The sequence below is a fragment of the Mustela nivalis genome (genome assembly GCF_964662115.1).
Source record: "Mustela nivalis genome assembly, chromosome: 11".
NCBI classification, from domain to species: domain Eukaryota; kingdom Metazoa; phylum Chordata; class Mammalia; order Carnivora; family Mustelidae; genus Mustela; species Mustela nivalis.
This window is the reverse complement of record NC_139030.1, coordinates 20429820-20443588: the sequence shown is the minus strand read 5'-3', so window position 1 is coordinate 20443588 and position 13769 is coordinate 20429820. Positions and strand designations below refer to the sequence as shown.

Here is a 13769-nt window from a genome sequence, read left to right as displayed (position 1 = left end):
TAGCACAGTAGCATCCATCAAACTTCAAACAGCATATATTTTAAACCTCCTATTTCATTTCTGAAAATATATCCTACGGACTCATCTTATGGAAATACAGATTGGTGGGTGGGTGAGTGGGTGAATGGATGGATGGATAAATAGATAAATGATTGATAAATGAGATGTAGATACATATACCTATACCTACATATATATGAATGCACACATACACACCCATAGACTTACCTGAAGTTATTAACTTTTATAATTGAATAAAAGCTAGAAATACACTATATGTCCATGATCAAGAGACTGTTTAAATATCTTATAGTACTTCTGTGTAATAATGGTTGCCATGAGTCTTTAAATGGTGCTTTATTATACTAATACCATTGCTTAGGTACTTTTCAAAACTAAGTAAAAATAGATGTACTCTAATGATGTCTAAGACATATTTTAGGGGGCAGAATCATAGTTTTATATGTATAATATCATCCTCATGTGAATAAAAGAGAATATATACATATTCCCTATGTAGGCATGCAAAATATATAAATGTATACTAGAGAAAAGTATAGATAGCAGTTACCCTTGAAGAATAGGATGGCAGAGATGGGTGGATGGAGGAAAAGAAGACATTACTATTTGCTATTTTTTTAACTAGATTTATCATAGTGATAATATTTACTTGAAAATACTGCTACATATTGAGAACACTTGTATTGTTACAGCTTTTCATGCAGATTGAAGCTCTCTTTCCACAAAAATTTGGAACATGGACTGAGTATGCCAAAAGATACTGTAATGCACATATCAGGTATGACAAAATACTTTCTATAAATTTTAATTCTTACATATTTACTGTGAACATAAGAGTTTTATTAATCATTCTTGGCTCCAGTGCTTTTCAAACTTGTAGCTATGGAATAATTTCTTCAAGTAAAATCTTGTGGGGCTCCTGGGTGCTTCAGTCTGTTAAGTGTCTGCCTTGGGCTCAGATCATGATCCCAGGGTCCTGGGATCGAGCCCCACATGAGGCTCCCTGCTCAGCAGGGGGGACTTATTCTCCCTCTGCCCCAACCCCTTGGGCTTGTGCGCTCTCTCTCTCTCTCTCCCTCTCAAATAAATAAATAAATCTTTAAAAAAAATTTTTTCAGTATTCCAAGATTCATTGTTTATGTACCACACCCAGTGCTCCATGCAATACATGCCTTCTTTAATACCAACCACCAGGCTCACCCCATCTCCCCACCCCCCCCAAAACCCTCAGTTTTGTTTCTCAGAGTCCACAGTCTCTCATGCTTCATCTCTCCTTCCAGTTTCCCCCAATTCACTTTTCCTTTCCTTCTATTCTTTATGCTCCTTATTCCTTATGCTCCACAAGTAAGTGAAACCATACGATAATTGACTTTTTCTGCTTGACTTATTTCACTGAACATAATCTCCTCCAGCCCCCTCCATGTTGATACAAAAGTTGGGTATTTATCCTTTCTGATGGAGGCATAATATTACATTGTATATATGGACCATATCTTCTTTATCCATTCATCTGTTGAAGGGTATCTTGGTTCTTTCCACAGTTTGATGTTTGTGGCCATTGCTGCTATGAACATTGGGGTACATATGCCCTTCTTTTCACTACATCTGTATCCTTGGGGTAAATACCCAGTAGTGCAATTGCAGGGTCATAGGGTAGCTTTATTTTTAATTTTTTTAAATTATTTTTATTAACATATAATGTATTATTTTCCCCAGGGGTACAGGTTTGTGAAATAGCTCATACCCTCCCCAATGTCCATAACCCAACAACACTATCCCTACCCCTTAGCCCCCAGCAAACCCTCAGTTTGTTTTGTGAGATTAAGAGTCTCTTATGGTTTGTCTCCCTCTCAATCCCATCTTATTTCATTTTTTCCTTCCCTACCCCCAAGCCCCCTGCCCTGTCTCTCAAATTCCTCGTATCAGAGAGATAATATTGATAATTGTCTTTTTCTGATTGACTTATTTCTCTCAGCATAATACCCTCTAGTTCCATCCAGGTTATTGCAAATGGCAAGATTTTGTTTCTTTTGATGGCTGCATAGTATTCCATTGTGTGTGTGTGTGTGTGTGTGTGTGTGTGTGTGTGTGTGTGTGTATTTCACATCTTCTTTATCCATTCATCTGTTGACGGACATCTAGGTTCTTTCCATAGTTTGGCTATTGTGGACATTGCTGCTATAAACATTCAGGTGCACGTGCCCATTTGGATCACATTTGTATCTTCAGGGTAAATACCCAGTAGTGCGATTGCTGGGACATAGGGTAGCTCTATTTTCAACTTTCTGAGGAACCCCCATGCTGTTTTCCAGAGTGGCTGTACCAGCTTGCATTCCCACCAACAATGTAGGAGGGTTCCCCTTTCTCTGCATCCTCTCCAACACTTGTTGTTTACTGTCTGTTTAATTTTGGCCGTTCTAACTGGTGTATGGTGGTATCTCACTGTGGTTTTGATTTGAATCTCCCTGATGGCTAATGATGATGAACATTTTTTCATGTGTCTGTTTGCCATTTTTATGTCTTCTTTGGAGCAGTGTCTGTTCATGTCTTCTGCCCATTTTTTGACGCAACTATCTGTTTTTTGAGTGTTGATTTTGAGGAGTTCTTTATAGATCTTGACTATCAGCCCTTTGTCTATAGTGTCATTTATGAATGTCTTCTCCCATTCCTGGGTTGCCTCTTTGTTTTGTTGACTGTTTCCTTTGTTGACTGTTTCCTTTGCTGTGCAGAAGATTTTGATCTTGATGAAGTCCTAAAAGTTCATTTTCACTTTTGTTTCTTTTGCATTTGGAGACATGTCTTGAAAGAAGTTGCTGTGGCCAGTGTCAAAGAGGTTACTGCCTGGGGCGCCTGGGTGGCTCAGTAGGTTAAAGCCTCTGCCTTCGGCTCAGGTCATGATCCCAGGGTCCTGGGATCGAGCCCCGCATTGGGCTCTCTGCTCTGCAGGGAGCCTGCTTCCTCCTCTCTCTCTGCTTGCCTCTCTGCCTACCTGTGATCTCTGTCTGTCAAATAAATAAATAAAATCTTAAAAAAAAAAAAAAAAGAGGTTACTGCCTATGTTCTCCAGGATTTTGTTAGATTCCTGCCTCACGCTGAGGTCTTGTATACATTTTGAGTTTAGCTTTGTGTATGGTGTAAGAAAATGGTCAAGTTTCATTCTTCTATTCATAGCTGTCTAATTTTCCCAGCACCATTTATTAAAGAGACTGTCTTTTTTCCACTGGATATATTTTCCTGCTTTGTCGAAGATTATTTGACCGAAGACTTGCAGGTCCATATCTGGACTCTCTGTTCCACTTGTTTGTCTATTTTTGTACCAGTACCATACTGTCTTGGTGATCACAGCTTTGTAGTAAAGCTTGAAATCAGCCAATGTGATTGCCCCAGTTTTTTCTTTTTCAACTTTCCTTGGCAATTTGGAGACTTTTCTGGTTCCATACAAATTCTAGGATTGTTTGTTCCAGCACTTTGAAAAATTCTGGTGGAATTTTGTTCAGGGTGGCATTGAGCATATAGATTGCTCTGGGCAGTATAGACACTTTAACAATGTTTATTCTTCCGATCCAGAGCATGGACTGTTTTTCCATCTTTTTGTGTCTTCAGTTTCTTTCATGAGTGTTCTGTAGTTCCTTGAGTACAGATCCTTTACCTCTTTGGTTAGGTTTATTCCCAGGTATCTTATGATTCTTGGTGCTATAGTATTATAGCATTATATTATATAGCATTATAGCTATAGTATTATAGTATTATAATATTCCTTTCTGTATTTTCATTGTTAGTGAATAAGAAAGCAACTGATTCCTTTGCATTGATTTTGTATCCTGCCATATTACTGAATTGCTGTATGAGTTCTAGTAGTTTAGGGGTGGAGTCTTTTGGGTTTTCCATATAAAATATCATGTCATCTGCAAAGACAGTTTGACTTCTTCATTGCCAATTTGAATACCTTTTATTTCTTTTTGTTATCTGATCATTGTTGCTAGGACTTCTAGTACTATGTTGAACAAGAGTGGTGAGAGTGGGCATCCTTGTCGTGTTCCTGATCTCAAAGGGAAGGCTGTCAACTTTTCCCCAGAGAGAATGATATTCGCTGTGGGTTTTTCATAGATAGATTTTATAAAATTGAGGAATGTTCCCTCTACCCATATACTTTGAAGAGTTTAAATCAGAAATGGATGCTGGATTTTGTCAAATGCTTCTTCTGCCTCAATTGAAAGGACCGTGTGGTTCTTCTCTCTTCTGTTATTAATTTCTTCTATCACACTGATTGATTTGTGAATCTTGAACTGCCCTTGCATCCCAGGGATAAATCCTACCTGGTCATGGTGGATAATCTTTTTAATGTACTGTTCTGTCCTATTAACTAGGATCTTGTTGAGAATATTGGCATCCATATTCATCAGGGATATTGGTCTGAAATTATCCTTTTTGATGGGGTCTTTGCCTGGTTTGGGGATCAGGGTAATGCTGGCTTCATAGAAAGAATCTGGAAGTTTTCCCTTTGTTTCTATTTTTTGAAACAGCTTCAAAAGAATAGGTATTATTTCTTCTTTGAATGTTTGGTAGAATTCCCCAGGGAATCTGTCAGGTCCTGGGCTCTTGTTTTTTGGGAGGTTTTGATCACTGTTTCAATCTTTAGTAGATATTGGTCTATTCAGTTGTCAGTTTCTTCCATTTCAGTCTTGGTAGTTTATAGGTTTCCGTAGATGTATCCATTTTTTTCTTGGTTGCTTAACTAATTGGCATATCAATGTTAATAATAATTTCTGATGATTGCTTCTATTTTTTTGGTGTTAGTCATTATCTCTACCCTTTCATTTATAATTTTATTAATTTGGGTCCTCTATCTTTACTTTTGGATTAGTTTGGCCAGTGGCTTATCGATCTTATTAATTCTTTCAGAGAACCAGCTTCTAGTTTTATTGATGTGTTCTACCATATCTCTAGTTTCTAACTCATTGGTATCTGTTCTAATCTTGATTATTTCCCTTCTTGTTTGTGGGGTTGGCTTAATTTGTTGTTGATTTTCCAGTTCCTTAAGGTGTAAAGAGAGCTGGTGTATTCGGGATTTTTCAGTTTTTTTGAGGGACGCTTGGATGTATGTCTATGTATTTCCCCCTTAGGACTGCCTTTTCCATATCCCACAGGTTTAGGACCGATGTGTGTTCAATCTTATTGGTTTCCATGAATTGTTTAAGTTCTTCTTTGATTTCCTGTTGATCCAAACATTCTTGAGCAGGATGGTCTTTAGCTTTCAAGTGTTTGAATTCCTTCCAAACTTTTACTTGTGATTGAGTTGCAGTTTCAAAGCATTGTAGTCTGAGTATGCAGGTAATAATCTCGGTCTTTTGATATCAGTTGAGCCCTGATTTGTGAACCAGTATGTGGTCTCTTGTGGAAAAAGTTCCATGTGCACTCGAGAAGAATGAGTATTCTGTTGTTTCAGGGTGGAATATTCTGTGTATAACTATGAAGTCTATCTGGTCCAATGTGTCATTCAAAGCTCTTGTTTCTTTATTGATTTGCTGCTTGGATGATCTATTTCTGAGAGTAGCATGTTAAGATCCCCTACAATTAATGTATGCATATCAATATAAATCTTTATTTTGAATAACAGTTGTCTTATGTAGTTGGCTGCTGCCATATGGGGGGCCTAAATATTTACAATTGTTAGATCTTCTTGGTGGATAGACCTTTTAAGAATGATGTAGTGTCCTTCTGTATCTCTGACTACATACAGTCTTTAGCTTAAAATCTAATTTATCTGATATGAGAATCGCTACCCCAGCTTTCTTTTGAGGCCCCTTGGCATGAAAGATAGTTCTCCATCCCTTCATTTTCAATCTGGTTGTATTTCTAGGTTCCAAATGTATCTCTTGTAGACAGCATATGGACGGGTCCTGTTTCATCCAGTCTGCAACCCTATGCTGATTTATGGGAGCATTTAGACCATTCACATTGAGGGTGATTATTGAAAGGTTAGTTTTTATTGACATCGTGTTGCCTGTGAAGTCCTTGTTTCTATAGATTGTCTCTGTAAGTTTTTGTTCTATGTCCATTCTTGGGTTCTTTCTTCTTTTTATAGAAACCCCCTTAATATTTCTTGTATTGCCGGCTTGGTGGTCACATACCCTTTTAAACCTTGCCGGTCTTGGAAGCTCTTTATCTCTCCATCCATTTTGAATGTCAGCCTTGCTGGATAGTATTCTTGGCTGCATATTCTTCTCATTTAGTGCCCTGAATATGTCTTCCCAGCCCTTTCTAGCTTGCCAGGTCTGTGGACAGGTCTGATGTTACTCTGATGGAACCTTCTTTGTACATAAGGAATCTCTTCCCCATAGCTGCCCTTAGGATAGCTATATATTATATAATATAGAAATCAGCTCTCTGTCTATAATAAAAGTCCCTCACATTTTTCCCAGTGTGTGTGTGTGTGTGTGTGTTCCTTTATCCTTTCTACAACTTTTTTTTTTTTAAGATTTTATTTATTTATTTGGGTGAGAATGAGTGAGAGAGAGCATGAGAGAGGAGAGGGTCAGAGGGAGAAGCAGATTCCCCAAGTAGCTAAGAACCCAATGCGGGACTCGATCCTGGAAGTCTGGGATCATGACCTGAGCTGAAGGCAGTTGTTCAACCAACTGAGCCACTCAGGCGCCCCCCTTTCTACAACTTTTTAAAGTAACCCTAGTATGTTTTGATGCTTTTTAAGGGCTTTAGAACACAGAGATAGAAAGAGTCCTTCCATATTGTTTGTATGAAGGCATTTAACACTGATAGCAAAATCAGATATCATAACAAAAAAAAGGTCCTTTTTACTTAAAATTATAAACGTAGAAATCCGTAATATAGATCGGAAACTCATGAAAGACCTAATGTTAACCAGATGCAAATGGAAGTCATATCAGCAAGTATAGTTTAATATTAGAAAATGTATTAATATAGTCATTACTAATGAAAAGGAAAAAACTTAATTATATCATCTTCATATATGCTGAGATGTAATTTGATCAAATTCAACATCCATCCTTTTATAATATTTATAATTTTTAAATTATTGAAGTATAGTTGACATACGATGATAAATTAATTTCAGGTCTACAACATAGTTATTTGACAATTCTGTACATTTCTCAGTGCTTACCACAGTAATTATAGTGACCATCTGTCACCATTCAACTTATTACAATGTTATTGATTTTATTCCATATACTGTGCTTTTCATCTCCATGTCTTATTTATTCTATAACTGAAAAATTCTACTTCTTTTTTTTTTTTTTTAAAGATTTTATTTATTCATTTGACAGAGAGAGACCACAAGCAGGCAGAGAGGCAGGCAGAGAGGCAGGCAGAGAGAGAGAGAGAGAGAGAGAGAGAGAGGAGGAAGCAGGCTCCCTGCTGAGCAGAGAGCCCGATGTGGGACTCGATCCCAGAACCCTGGGATCATGACCTGAGCCAAAGGCAGCGGCTTAACCCACTGAGCCACCCAGGCGCCCCTGAAAAATTCTACTTCTTAATCCCCTTTACCTATTTTACTCAACTTCCCCACCTCCACTCCACCCTGGCAATTACCAGTTTGTTCCCTGTGTTTAAGATTGTGTTTAGTTTGTTTGTTTGTTTGTTCATTATTTTTTTTAGATTCCACATATAAGTTAAATCATATGGTGTTTTTCTTTCTCTGTCTTATTTTTTTTTTAAAGATTTTATTTATTTATTTGAGAGAGAGACAGTGAGAGAGAGACAGTGAGAGAGAACATGAGTGAGGAGGTCAGAGGGAGAAGCAGACTCCCCATGGAGCTGGGAGCCTGATGCGGGACTCGATCCCGGGACTCCAGGATCATGACCTGAGCCGAAGGCAGTCGTCCAACCAACTGAGCCACCCAGGCGCCCCTCTTTCTCTGTCTTATTTCACTTACCATAATACCCTCTAGGTCCATCCATTTTGTCTTAAATGGCAAGATACCATTCCTTTTTATGGATGATGGTTATTTCTTATATTTATATACCACATCTTTTTTATCCGTTCATCTATCAGTGCACACTTGGGCTGCTTCCGTAATTTGGCTATTGTAAATGATGCTATTGTAAACAAAGGGGTTCATGTATATTTTGAATTAGTGTTTTTGTTTTCTTTGGGTAAATACCCACTAATGAAATTGCTGGATCAAATGTTATTTCTCTTTTTAAATTTTATAAGGAACTTCCATATTGTTTTCCATAGCGGTTGCATCAATTTACATTCCCAGTAACAGTGTGCACGGGATTCCTTTTCTCCACATCCTTGACAACACTTGTTATTTCTTTTCATACTAGCCATTCTGACTGAGTTATATTTAGAGGAAGCTGTAAATACAAATATAATTTGGAGAAGGCAGCACATTCAGATTTGCATTTCCTTGATAATTAGCAATGTTGATTGAGCATCTTTCCATGTGTCTATTGGCTATATGTATTTCTTTGGGAAAATGTTCAGATCCTCTGGCCATTTTTTAATCACGTTGTTTGCTTTTTTGGTATTGAGTTTTGTAAGTCCTAATATATTGTAGATATTAACCCTTATTGGCTATATCACTGGCAAATATCTTTCCCCATTCTCCAGGTTGCCTTTTTATTTGTTGATAGCTTGCTTTGCAGAAGTTTTTTAGTTTGGTGTAGTCCCAATAGTTTATTTTCGCTTTTATTCCCTTGCCTAAAGAGACAGTACATAAATGTGTTGCTAAGGGTGATGTCTGAAAGATTACTGCTTCTGTTTTCTTGTAGGAATTTTATGGTTTAAGGTCTCACATTTAGGTCTTTAATCCATTTTAATTTTATTTTTGTGTATGGTTTCAGAAAGTATTCCATTTTCATTTTTTTTGCATGTAGCTGTCCAGTTTTCATAACACCATTTATTGAAAAAACTGTCTTTAGCCTCATCATATATTCTTGTCCCCTTTGTTATAAACTAGTTGACCATGTAAGCATGGGTTTATTTCTGGGTTCTCTATCCCATTCCATTAATCTATGTGTTTGTTTTTGTGCCAGTGACATATTCTCTGAATCCTGTATCTTTGTATTATATCATGAAATCAGGTATTGTGATACCTCTGGCTTTATTCTTTTTTTTTTTTTTTCCAAGGTTGCTTTAGCTATTCCAGGTCTTTTGTGATTCCATATGAATTTTAGGATTATCCTAGCCCTGAGGCACCTGGGTGGCTTAGTGGGTTAGAGCCTCTACCTTTGGCTCAGGTTATGATCCCAGGGTCCTGGGATCCATCCCTGCGTCAGGCTCTCTGCTCAGCAGGGAGCCTGCTTCCCTTCCTCTCTCTCTGCCTGCCTCTCTGCCCACTTGTGATCTCTGTGAAATAAATAAATAAAATCTTTTTTTAAAAAAAGGATTATCCTAGTCCTGCGAAAAATATCATTAGTTTGTAGTAGGGATTATATTGATTCCGTAGATTGCTTTGTTTAGTGTGGACATTAAAACAAGATTAATTCTTCCAATCCATGAATATGTGGTTTTTAGTCATCTTAAGGTATATGTGTTTATGTGTTCCGTATTCAAAGTCACTGTATCATATGAAACTTTAAATCCGGAGCAAGGATGTTCATTGGCATCAGAGTTTACTTTATTTGGGTAGCAATAATCAGTTTAATTACCTCCAAAAAGGTAAAAATTAGGAAGAAAAAGGCAAAATTATCATTATTTTCAGCTGATATTGTTTATTTGGAAGACCTGAGGGGATTTTCTTTTGCACAAAAGGGAATTTATTAAGATGTCCTAGCACAAAGTTACTATTAAAAAATAAATTGTCTTTCTATACATAAATAATAATAAATAGTTTTAAGATATAATGCCAAAAAGACATGATCCTACATATTGTTAGGAAGCTTTTTGTTACAATTTTTGCAGACTATAAATGCCAAAAGTTTGCTTATATAAAACAAACATATTAATTGAATTTATCCTTGGGGAGTAGGAACTCCTAAATGATCAGAAAACATTCCATCTTTTCTGATTTACTTTCATATGACAATAGAAGTGTGTAATTGTCCCTTTCTTGATTATCAAAACACATCCTGTTTCAAAGAAAAATTTATATTTTGGAAATGATTTATGATGGGAGAGATTGTGTTCTTTTTTCTGTTTACTAGAGGAAACCATTTTAAGATTATTATTATGTTTCTCAAAAGATATTTTCTTCCAGATTCCATTTTAAAAATTTTTATGTTACTCCTTTTCTTCATTACCTTCAAACCAGTATGGTATCATAGACTCTGATTCAGATCAAGGCACTTCCTGGCATTTTAAGTTTCTTTGGAATGTTAAATTTTTTCCATAATGTTTTCCTTTCATGAAGATGTCATTTTCACACTATAATTTTGTAGGAAGCAAATTTTGGTTACTTATTCAGTTCTATGCCCATATTTTATATTTGAAATATCATGACTGTATCCAAATGAAGTTAAATGAAGCTTAAGCAAAAGTACAACTTTATAAGGTTTATTTCATACATACATGATCAAACAGAAGTATACTAATACAAATGTGGCTTAGAGATGAGAAGTGTAGGTATAGGTAACTATTTATCTGGTTTGATTTGAGAGACACAAAGAAAATATAATTCAACCAGAACATCCCATGTCCATAATTATTTACATCATTCACTCTACTGCATTATATTTAGAGGATGCTATAAATGCAAATATTATTTGGATAAAGCAGCACATTCAGTTGTCAACCATTAGCACATCAGAGCTAGGAAAGACTTTACAGATCACCCAATCCTCCTCATCCCCACTTTATTACCTGGCAACATGATTATTACCTGGTAACATTAAATGATTTGCCTAATATTTGACTTCATCTTGCATTTTTTTCTCATGTTTCCTGACAATAGGAAAGACCTCAGGAATGGCAACTTTACACAGAAAAAGAGGATACATAGGTAATCCAGTGAGGCATTCTGTTATCAGCAGCCATCTTCAAAAGGCTTGCTATGGGAAGACAAATTTGTCCTCCTTGATGTCATGCTTAAAGGTTAAGAATATCTCAGCATATTTTTATGAAAATTAAAATTTCTTTACTGCTGATATTTTGTGCCATTTCCACCTCTTAGGAGAAATAGTTGTCTAAATTTTTATGAGAGGAGGAAATGCTGAATGATAATACATATTAAAGGTATTTATAGCCATTTTCCAAAAGTGTTAATTAATAGGTCATGTCAGCTTCAAGAAATGTCTCTTATGGAATTGCACTACTTTGTCCTTAGCACTGTCACATATAATGGTCTTATCCATGGGCTAAATAGAGGGCCGGTCTATTCCATTTGCAAATGGTTCAAATCTGAGAGAAATAGTTAATATACTGGATGGCAGAGATAAGTTTGAAAAATAATTAGATAAAAATTAATAGGACAAATCTTGCACTTATGCTTGGAAAGTCTGCCTTGTGTGGAAGGGATTTGAAAAATCCTCACCTTTTATCACTAATTTAGTTAAAAAAGACTTCTGGTTTTGAATAACCCTAGGCTAAATTGAAGTCAACTGTGAAAACTAATAAAAATAAATTAATATTGGGATGTATTATTCAGGTTAACATTCAGAGTAAGGGATGGTTCTGTTCCACTCATTGTTTAACCTACATCTGGAGTATGGTTTAATTTTGATTAATCCATTCATTCAAAAAATATTTAAAGGGTATCTGTTATTTTCCATGCCATGTGTTATTTATGTATCAGATATGCAGTAGAGAATAAGACCTACATAGTTCCAACCTTCACTGTGTTCTCAAGTCAAACACTAACTAGGTAATAATGGTTGTGATGAGTGTGGTAAATGCAGAAGTATCAAGGGTGTTACAGCAGGGTTTAAAAGAGTGAACTAGCAAGTCACAGGGGACAGAAGGGGCATCCTGTGAGTAAGTGGTAGCTATTTGCATTCCAGAACGAGGAATTTGTATGCTCAGCCTGAGAACCAGAGAGACTGCTAGGCCTTTGAGAAACTAAAAGTAGTCTAGGTCATATGAATATTCTTGAACTAAGAGAAGAGAGTCTTAGGACAAAATGGTGTTAGGCCTGCATCATGTTATATGGGGTCTTTTTCTTCATCAGAATAGCAGTAAGAAGGCACTGGAAGGTGTTATAAGTACATTCACATTGTCATACAAACATCACTATCATCCACCTCCAGAACTTATTCATCATCCCAGACATTAAACAGTAACTCCTGCCCCCTAGCCTCTCATCGTGGGATTTTAAAACATGAAAGGCACAAACATGACTAGATGTACAAGTTTAGTCTTTTTTTATTTATTTTTATTTTTTAAGATTTTATTTATTTATTGGACAGACAGAGATCACTACTAGGCAAAGAGGCAGGCAGAGAGGGAGAGAGGAGGAAGCAGGCTCGCCACTGAGCAGAGAGCCCAAGGCTCGATTCCAGGACCTTGAGATCATGACCTGAGCTGAAGGCAGAGGCTTAACCCACTGAACCACCCAGGTGCCCCTGGTTTGTTATTTTTTAAGAACATTTTCACATTGTTCAGCCTTCTAAATCTATCTGAGTATATGCTTAAAAATCTCCCTTTCACTCACTTTTTTCTAAAAAGTATAGGAAGTTTTTAAATTTTTCCACAGAAATTGTGTGCAATTTCAAGGAATTCATATTTTTTACCCAGATACTGGATAGTATAAACATACACATTGTTTTTTACATAAATAATTTCATCCTTTTTTCTTATGGCAGCATGGTATTATGGAGAATATCCATAGTTTCTGGGGTGACAGGAAGTTGAGGGAGTTCGCATATGATGACTTGTTTTTTTCCGGGAATGGAAAAGACAATTATGTATTTAGAGAAATGGAAAAGTAGAGAATTGAATGTTTGAGGAGCATCGACAGTGTGAAATATTGCTGAAAGAGAGAATGAGATCATGAGGTGAGTGTGATAGAATTGGCAGCAGTACCGAGTAACCATTGGAGAACAGAAATTTTAGATTTAACCAGTGCTCTCAGAGGTACGATTTTCCCAGCAACAACCAGCAGTGTGGGTATAGTCTTAGGAAAGGCTTTTGGTTGGGTCTGTTCAAGACTTTTGTTACCAACTTGTGATGCATGGGCTGATGGACAAGAAAAGTATGTGATATTGATAAAAGGAAATGTAATGTATGAGCAGGGAAATCCAAACAAGGTGAGGAAGGACATGAAGACAGGAAGGATGTTGTGGGTATGGTCATGACAGAAAGGTCCTGATGTGGTAGTGAAGTTACAGTGGGTACAAGTGAACAAGAGGGCAAGAAGAGTGGGACAGTGCAGAGTGCAATGGCTGAATTTACCATGTAGAGCTGGTTTTCAGGACTGTTACAGTCATGGGAATGGAACAATTGGAAGAGAGTTTTAGAAGGTCATTGAAGATAAGGAATGTGAGGAACTGAGAGGAAACCTAAAAGTCGTATCGTAGGAATCACGTTAACAAATGAAAACATATCTGGGAAGAGGTGACAAGAATAGTGAGAGTATTTCATATTCATCTCTACAAATGCCTTTGTTATTGATTGCCTACTATATTTAAGACATTATTTCAGACTTGCTGGCAATATAAAGATGAGTAAGACATAGTGCTTGATCTTATGAAGCTTATAGGGATTTGAAAAGGAGAGGGCTTGGAGGAGGAAGTCGTTAAATATTTAAAGATCTGTCATCTTTTAAAGGAATTAGACTTTTGTCTCTGTGGCCTCAGGGGCAAAACTGTTATCAGTGAATGAAAGTTAA

The 13769-nt window shown here is 36.7% G+C and overlaps 1 protein-coding gene across 10 annotated transcripts in view; it reads left to right on the top strand.

Moving 5' to 3' along the window:
- The window catches only part of ZRANB3 (zinc finger RANBP2-type containing 3), a 338626-nt gene that overhangs the window by 188911 nt on the left and 135946 nt on the right, over positions 1–13769 (top strand). For 9 of the 10 annotated variants that reach the window (XM_082689300.1, XM_082689306.1, XM_082689302.1 and 6 more), the window contains one exon: positions 714–799. In XM_082689300.1, coding sequence (XP_082545426.1) covers positions 714–799 — 86 coding nt within the window. Of the gene's footprint in view, positions 1–713; positions 800–5907; positions 6000–13769 lie in introns of those variants that run through there. The other variant, XM_082689301.1, reaches the window with a different exon arrangement.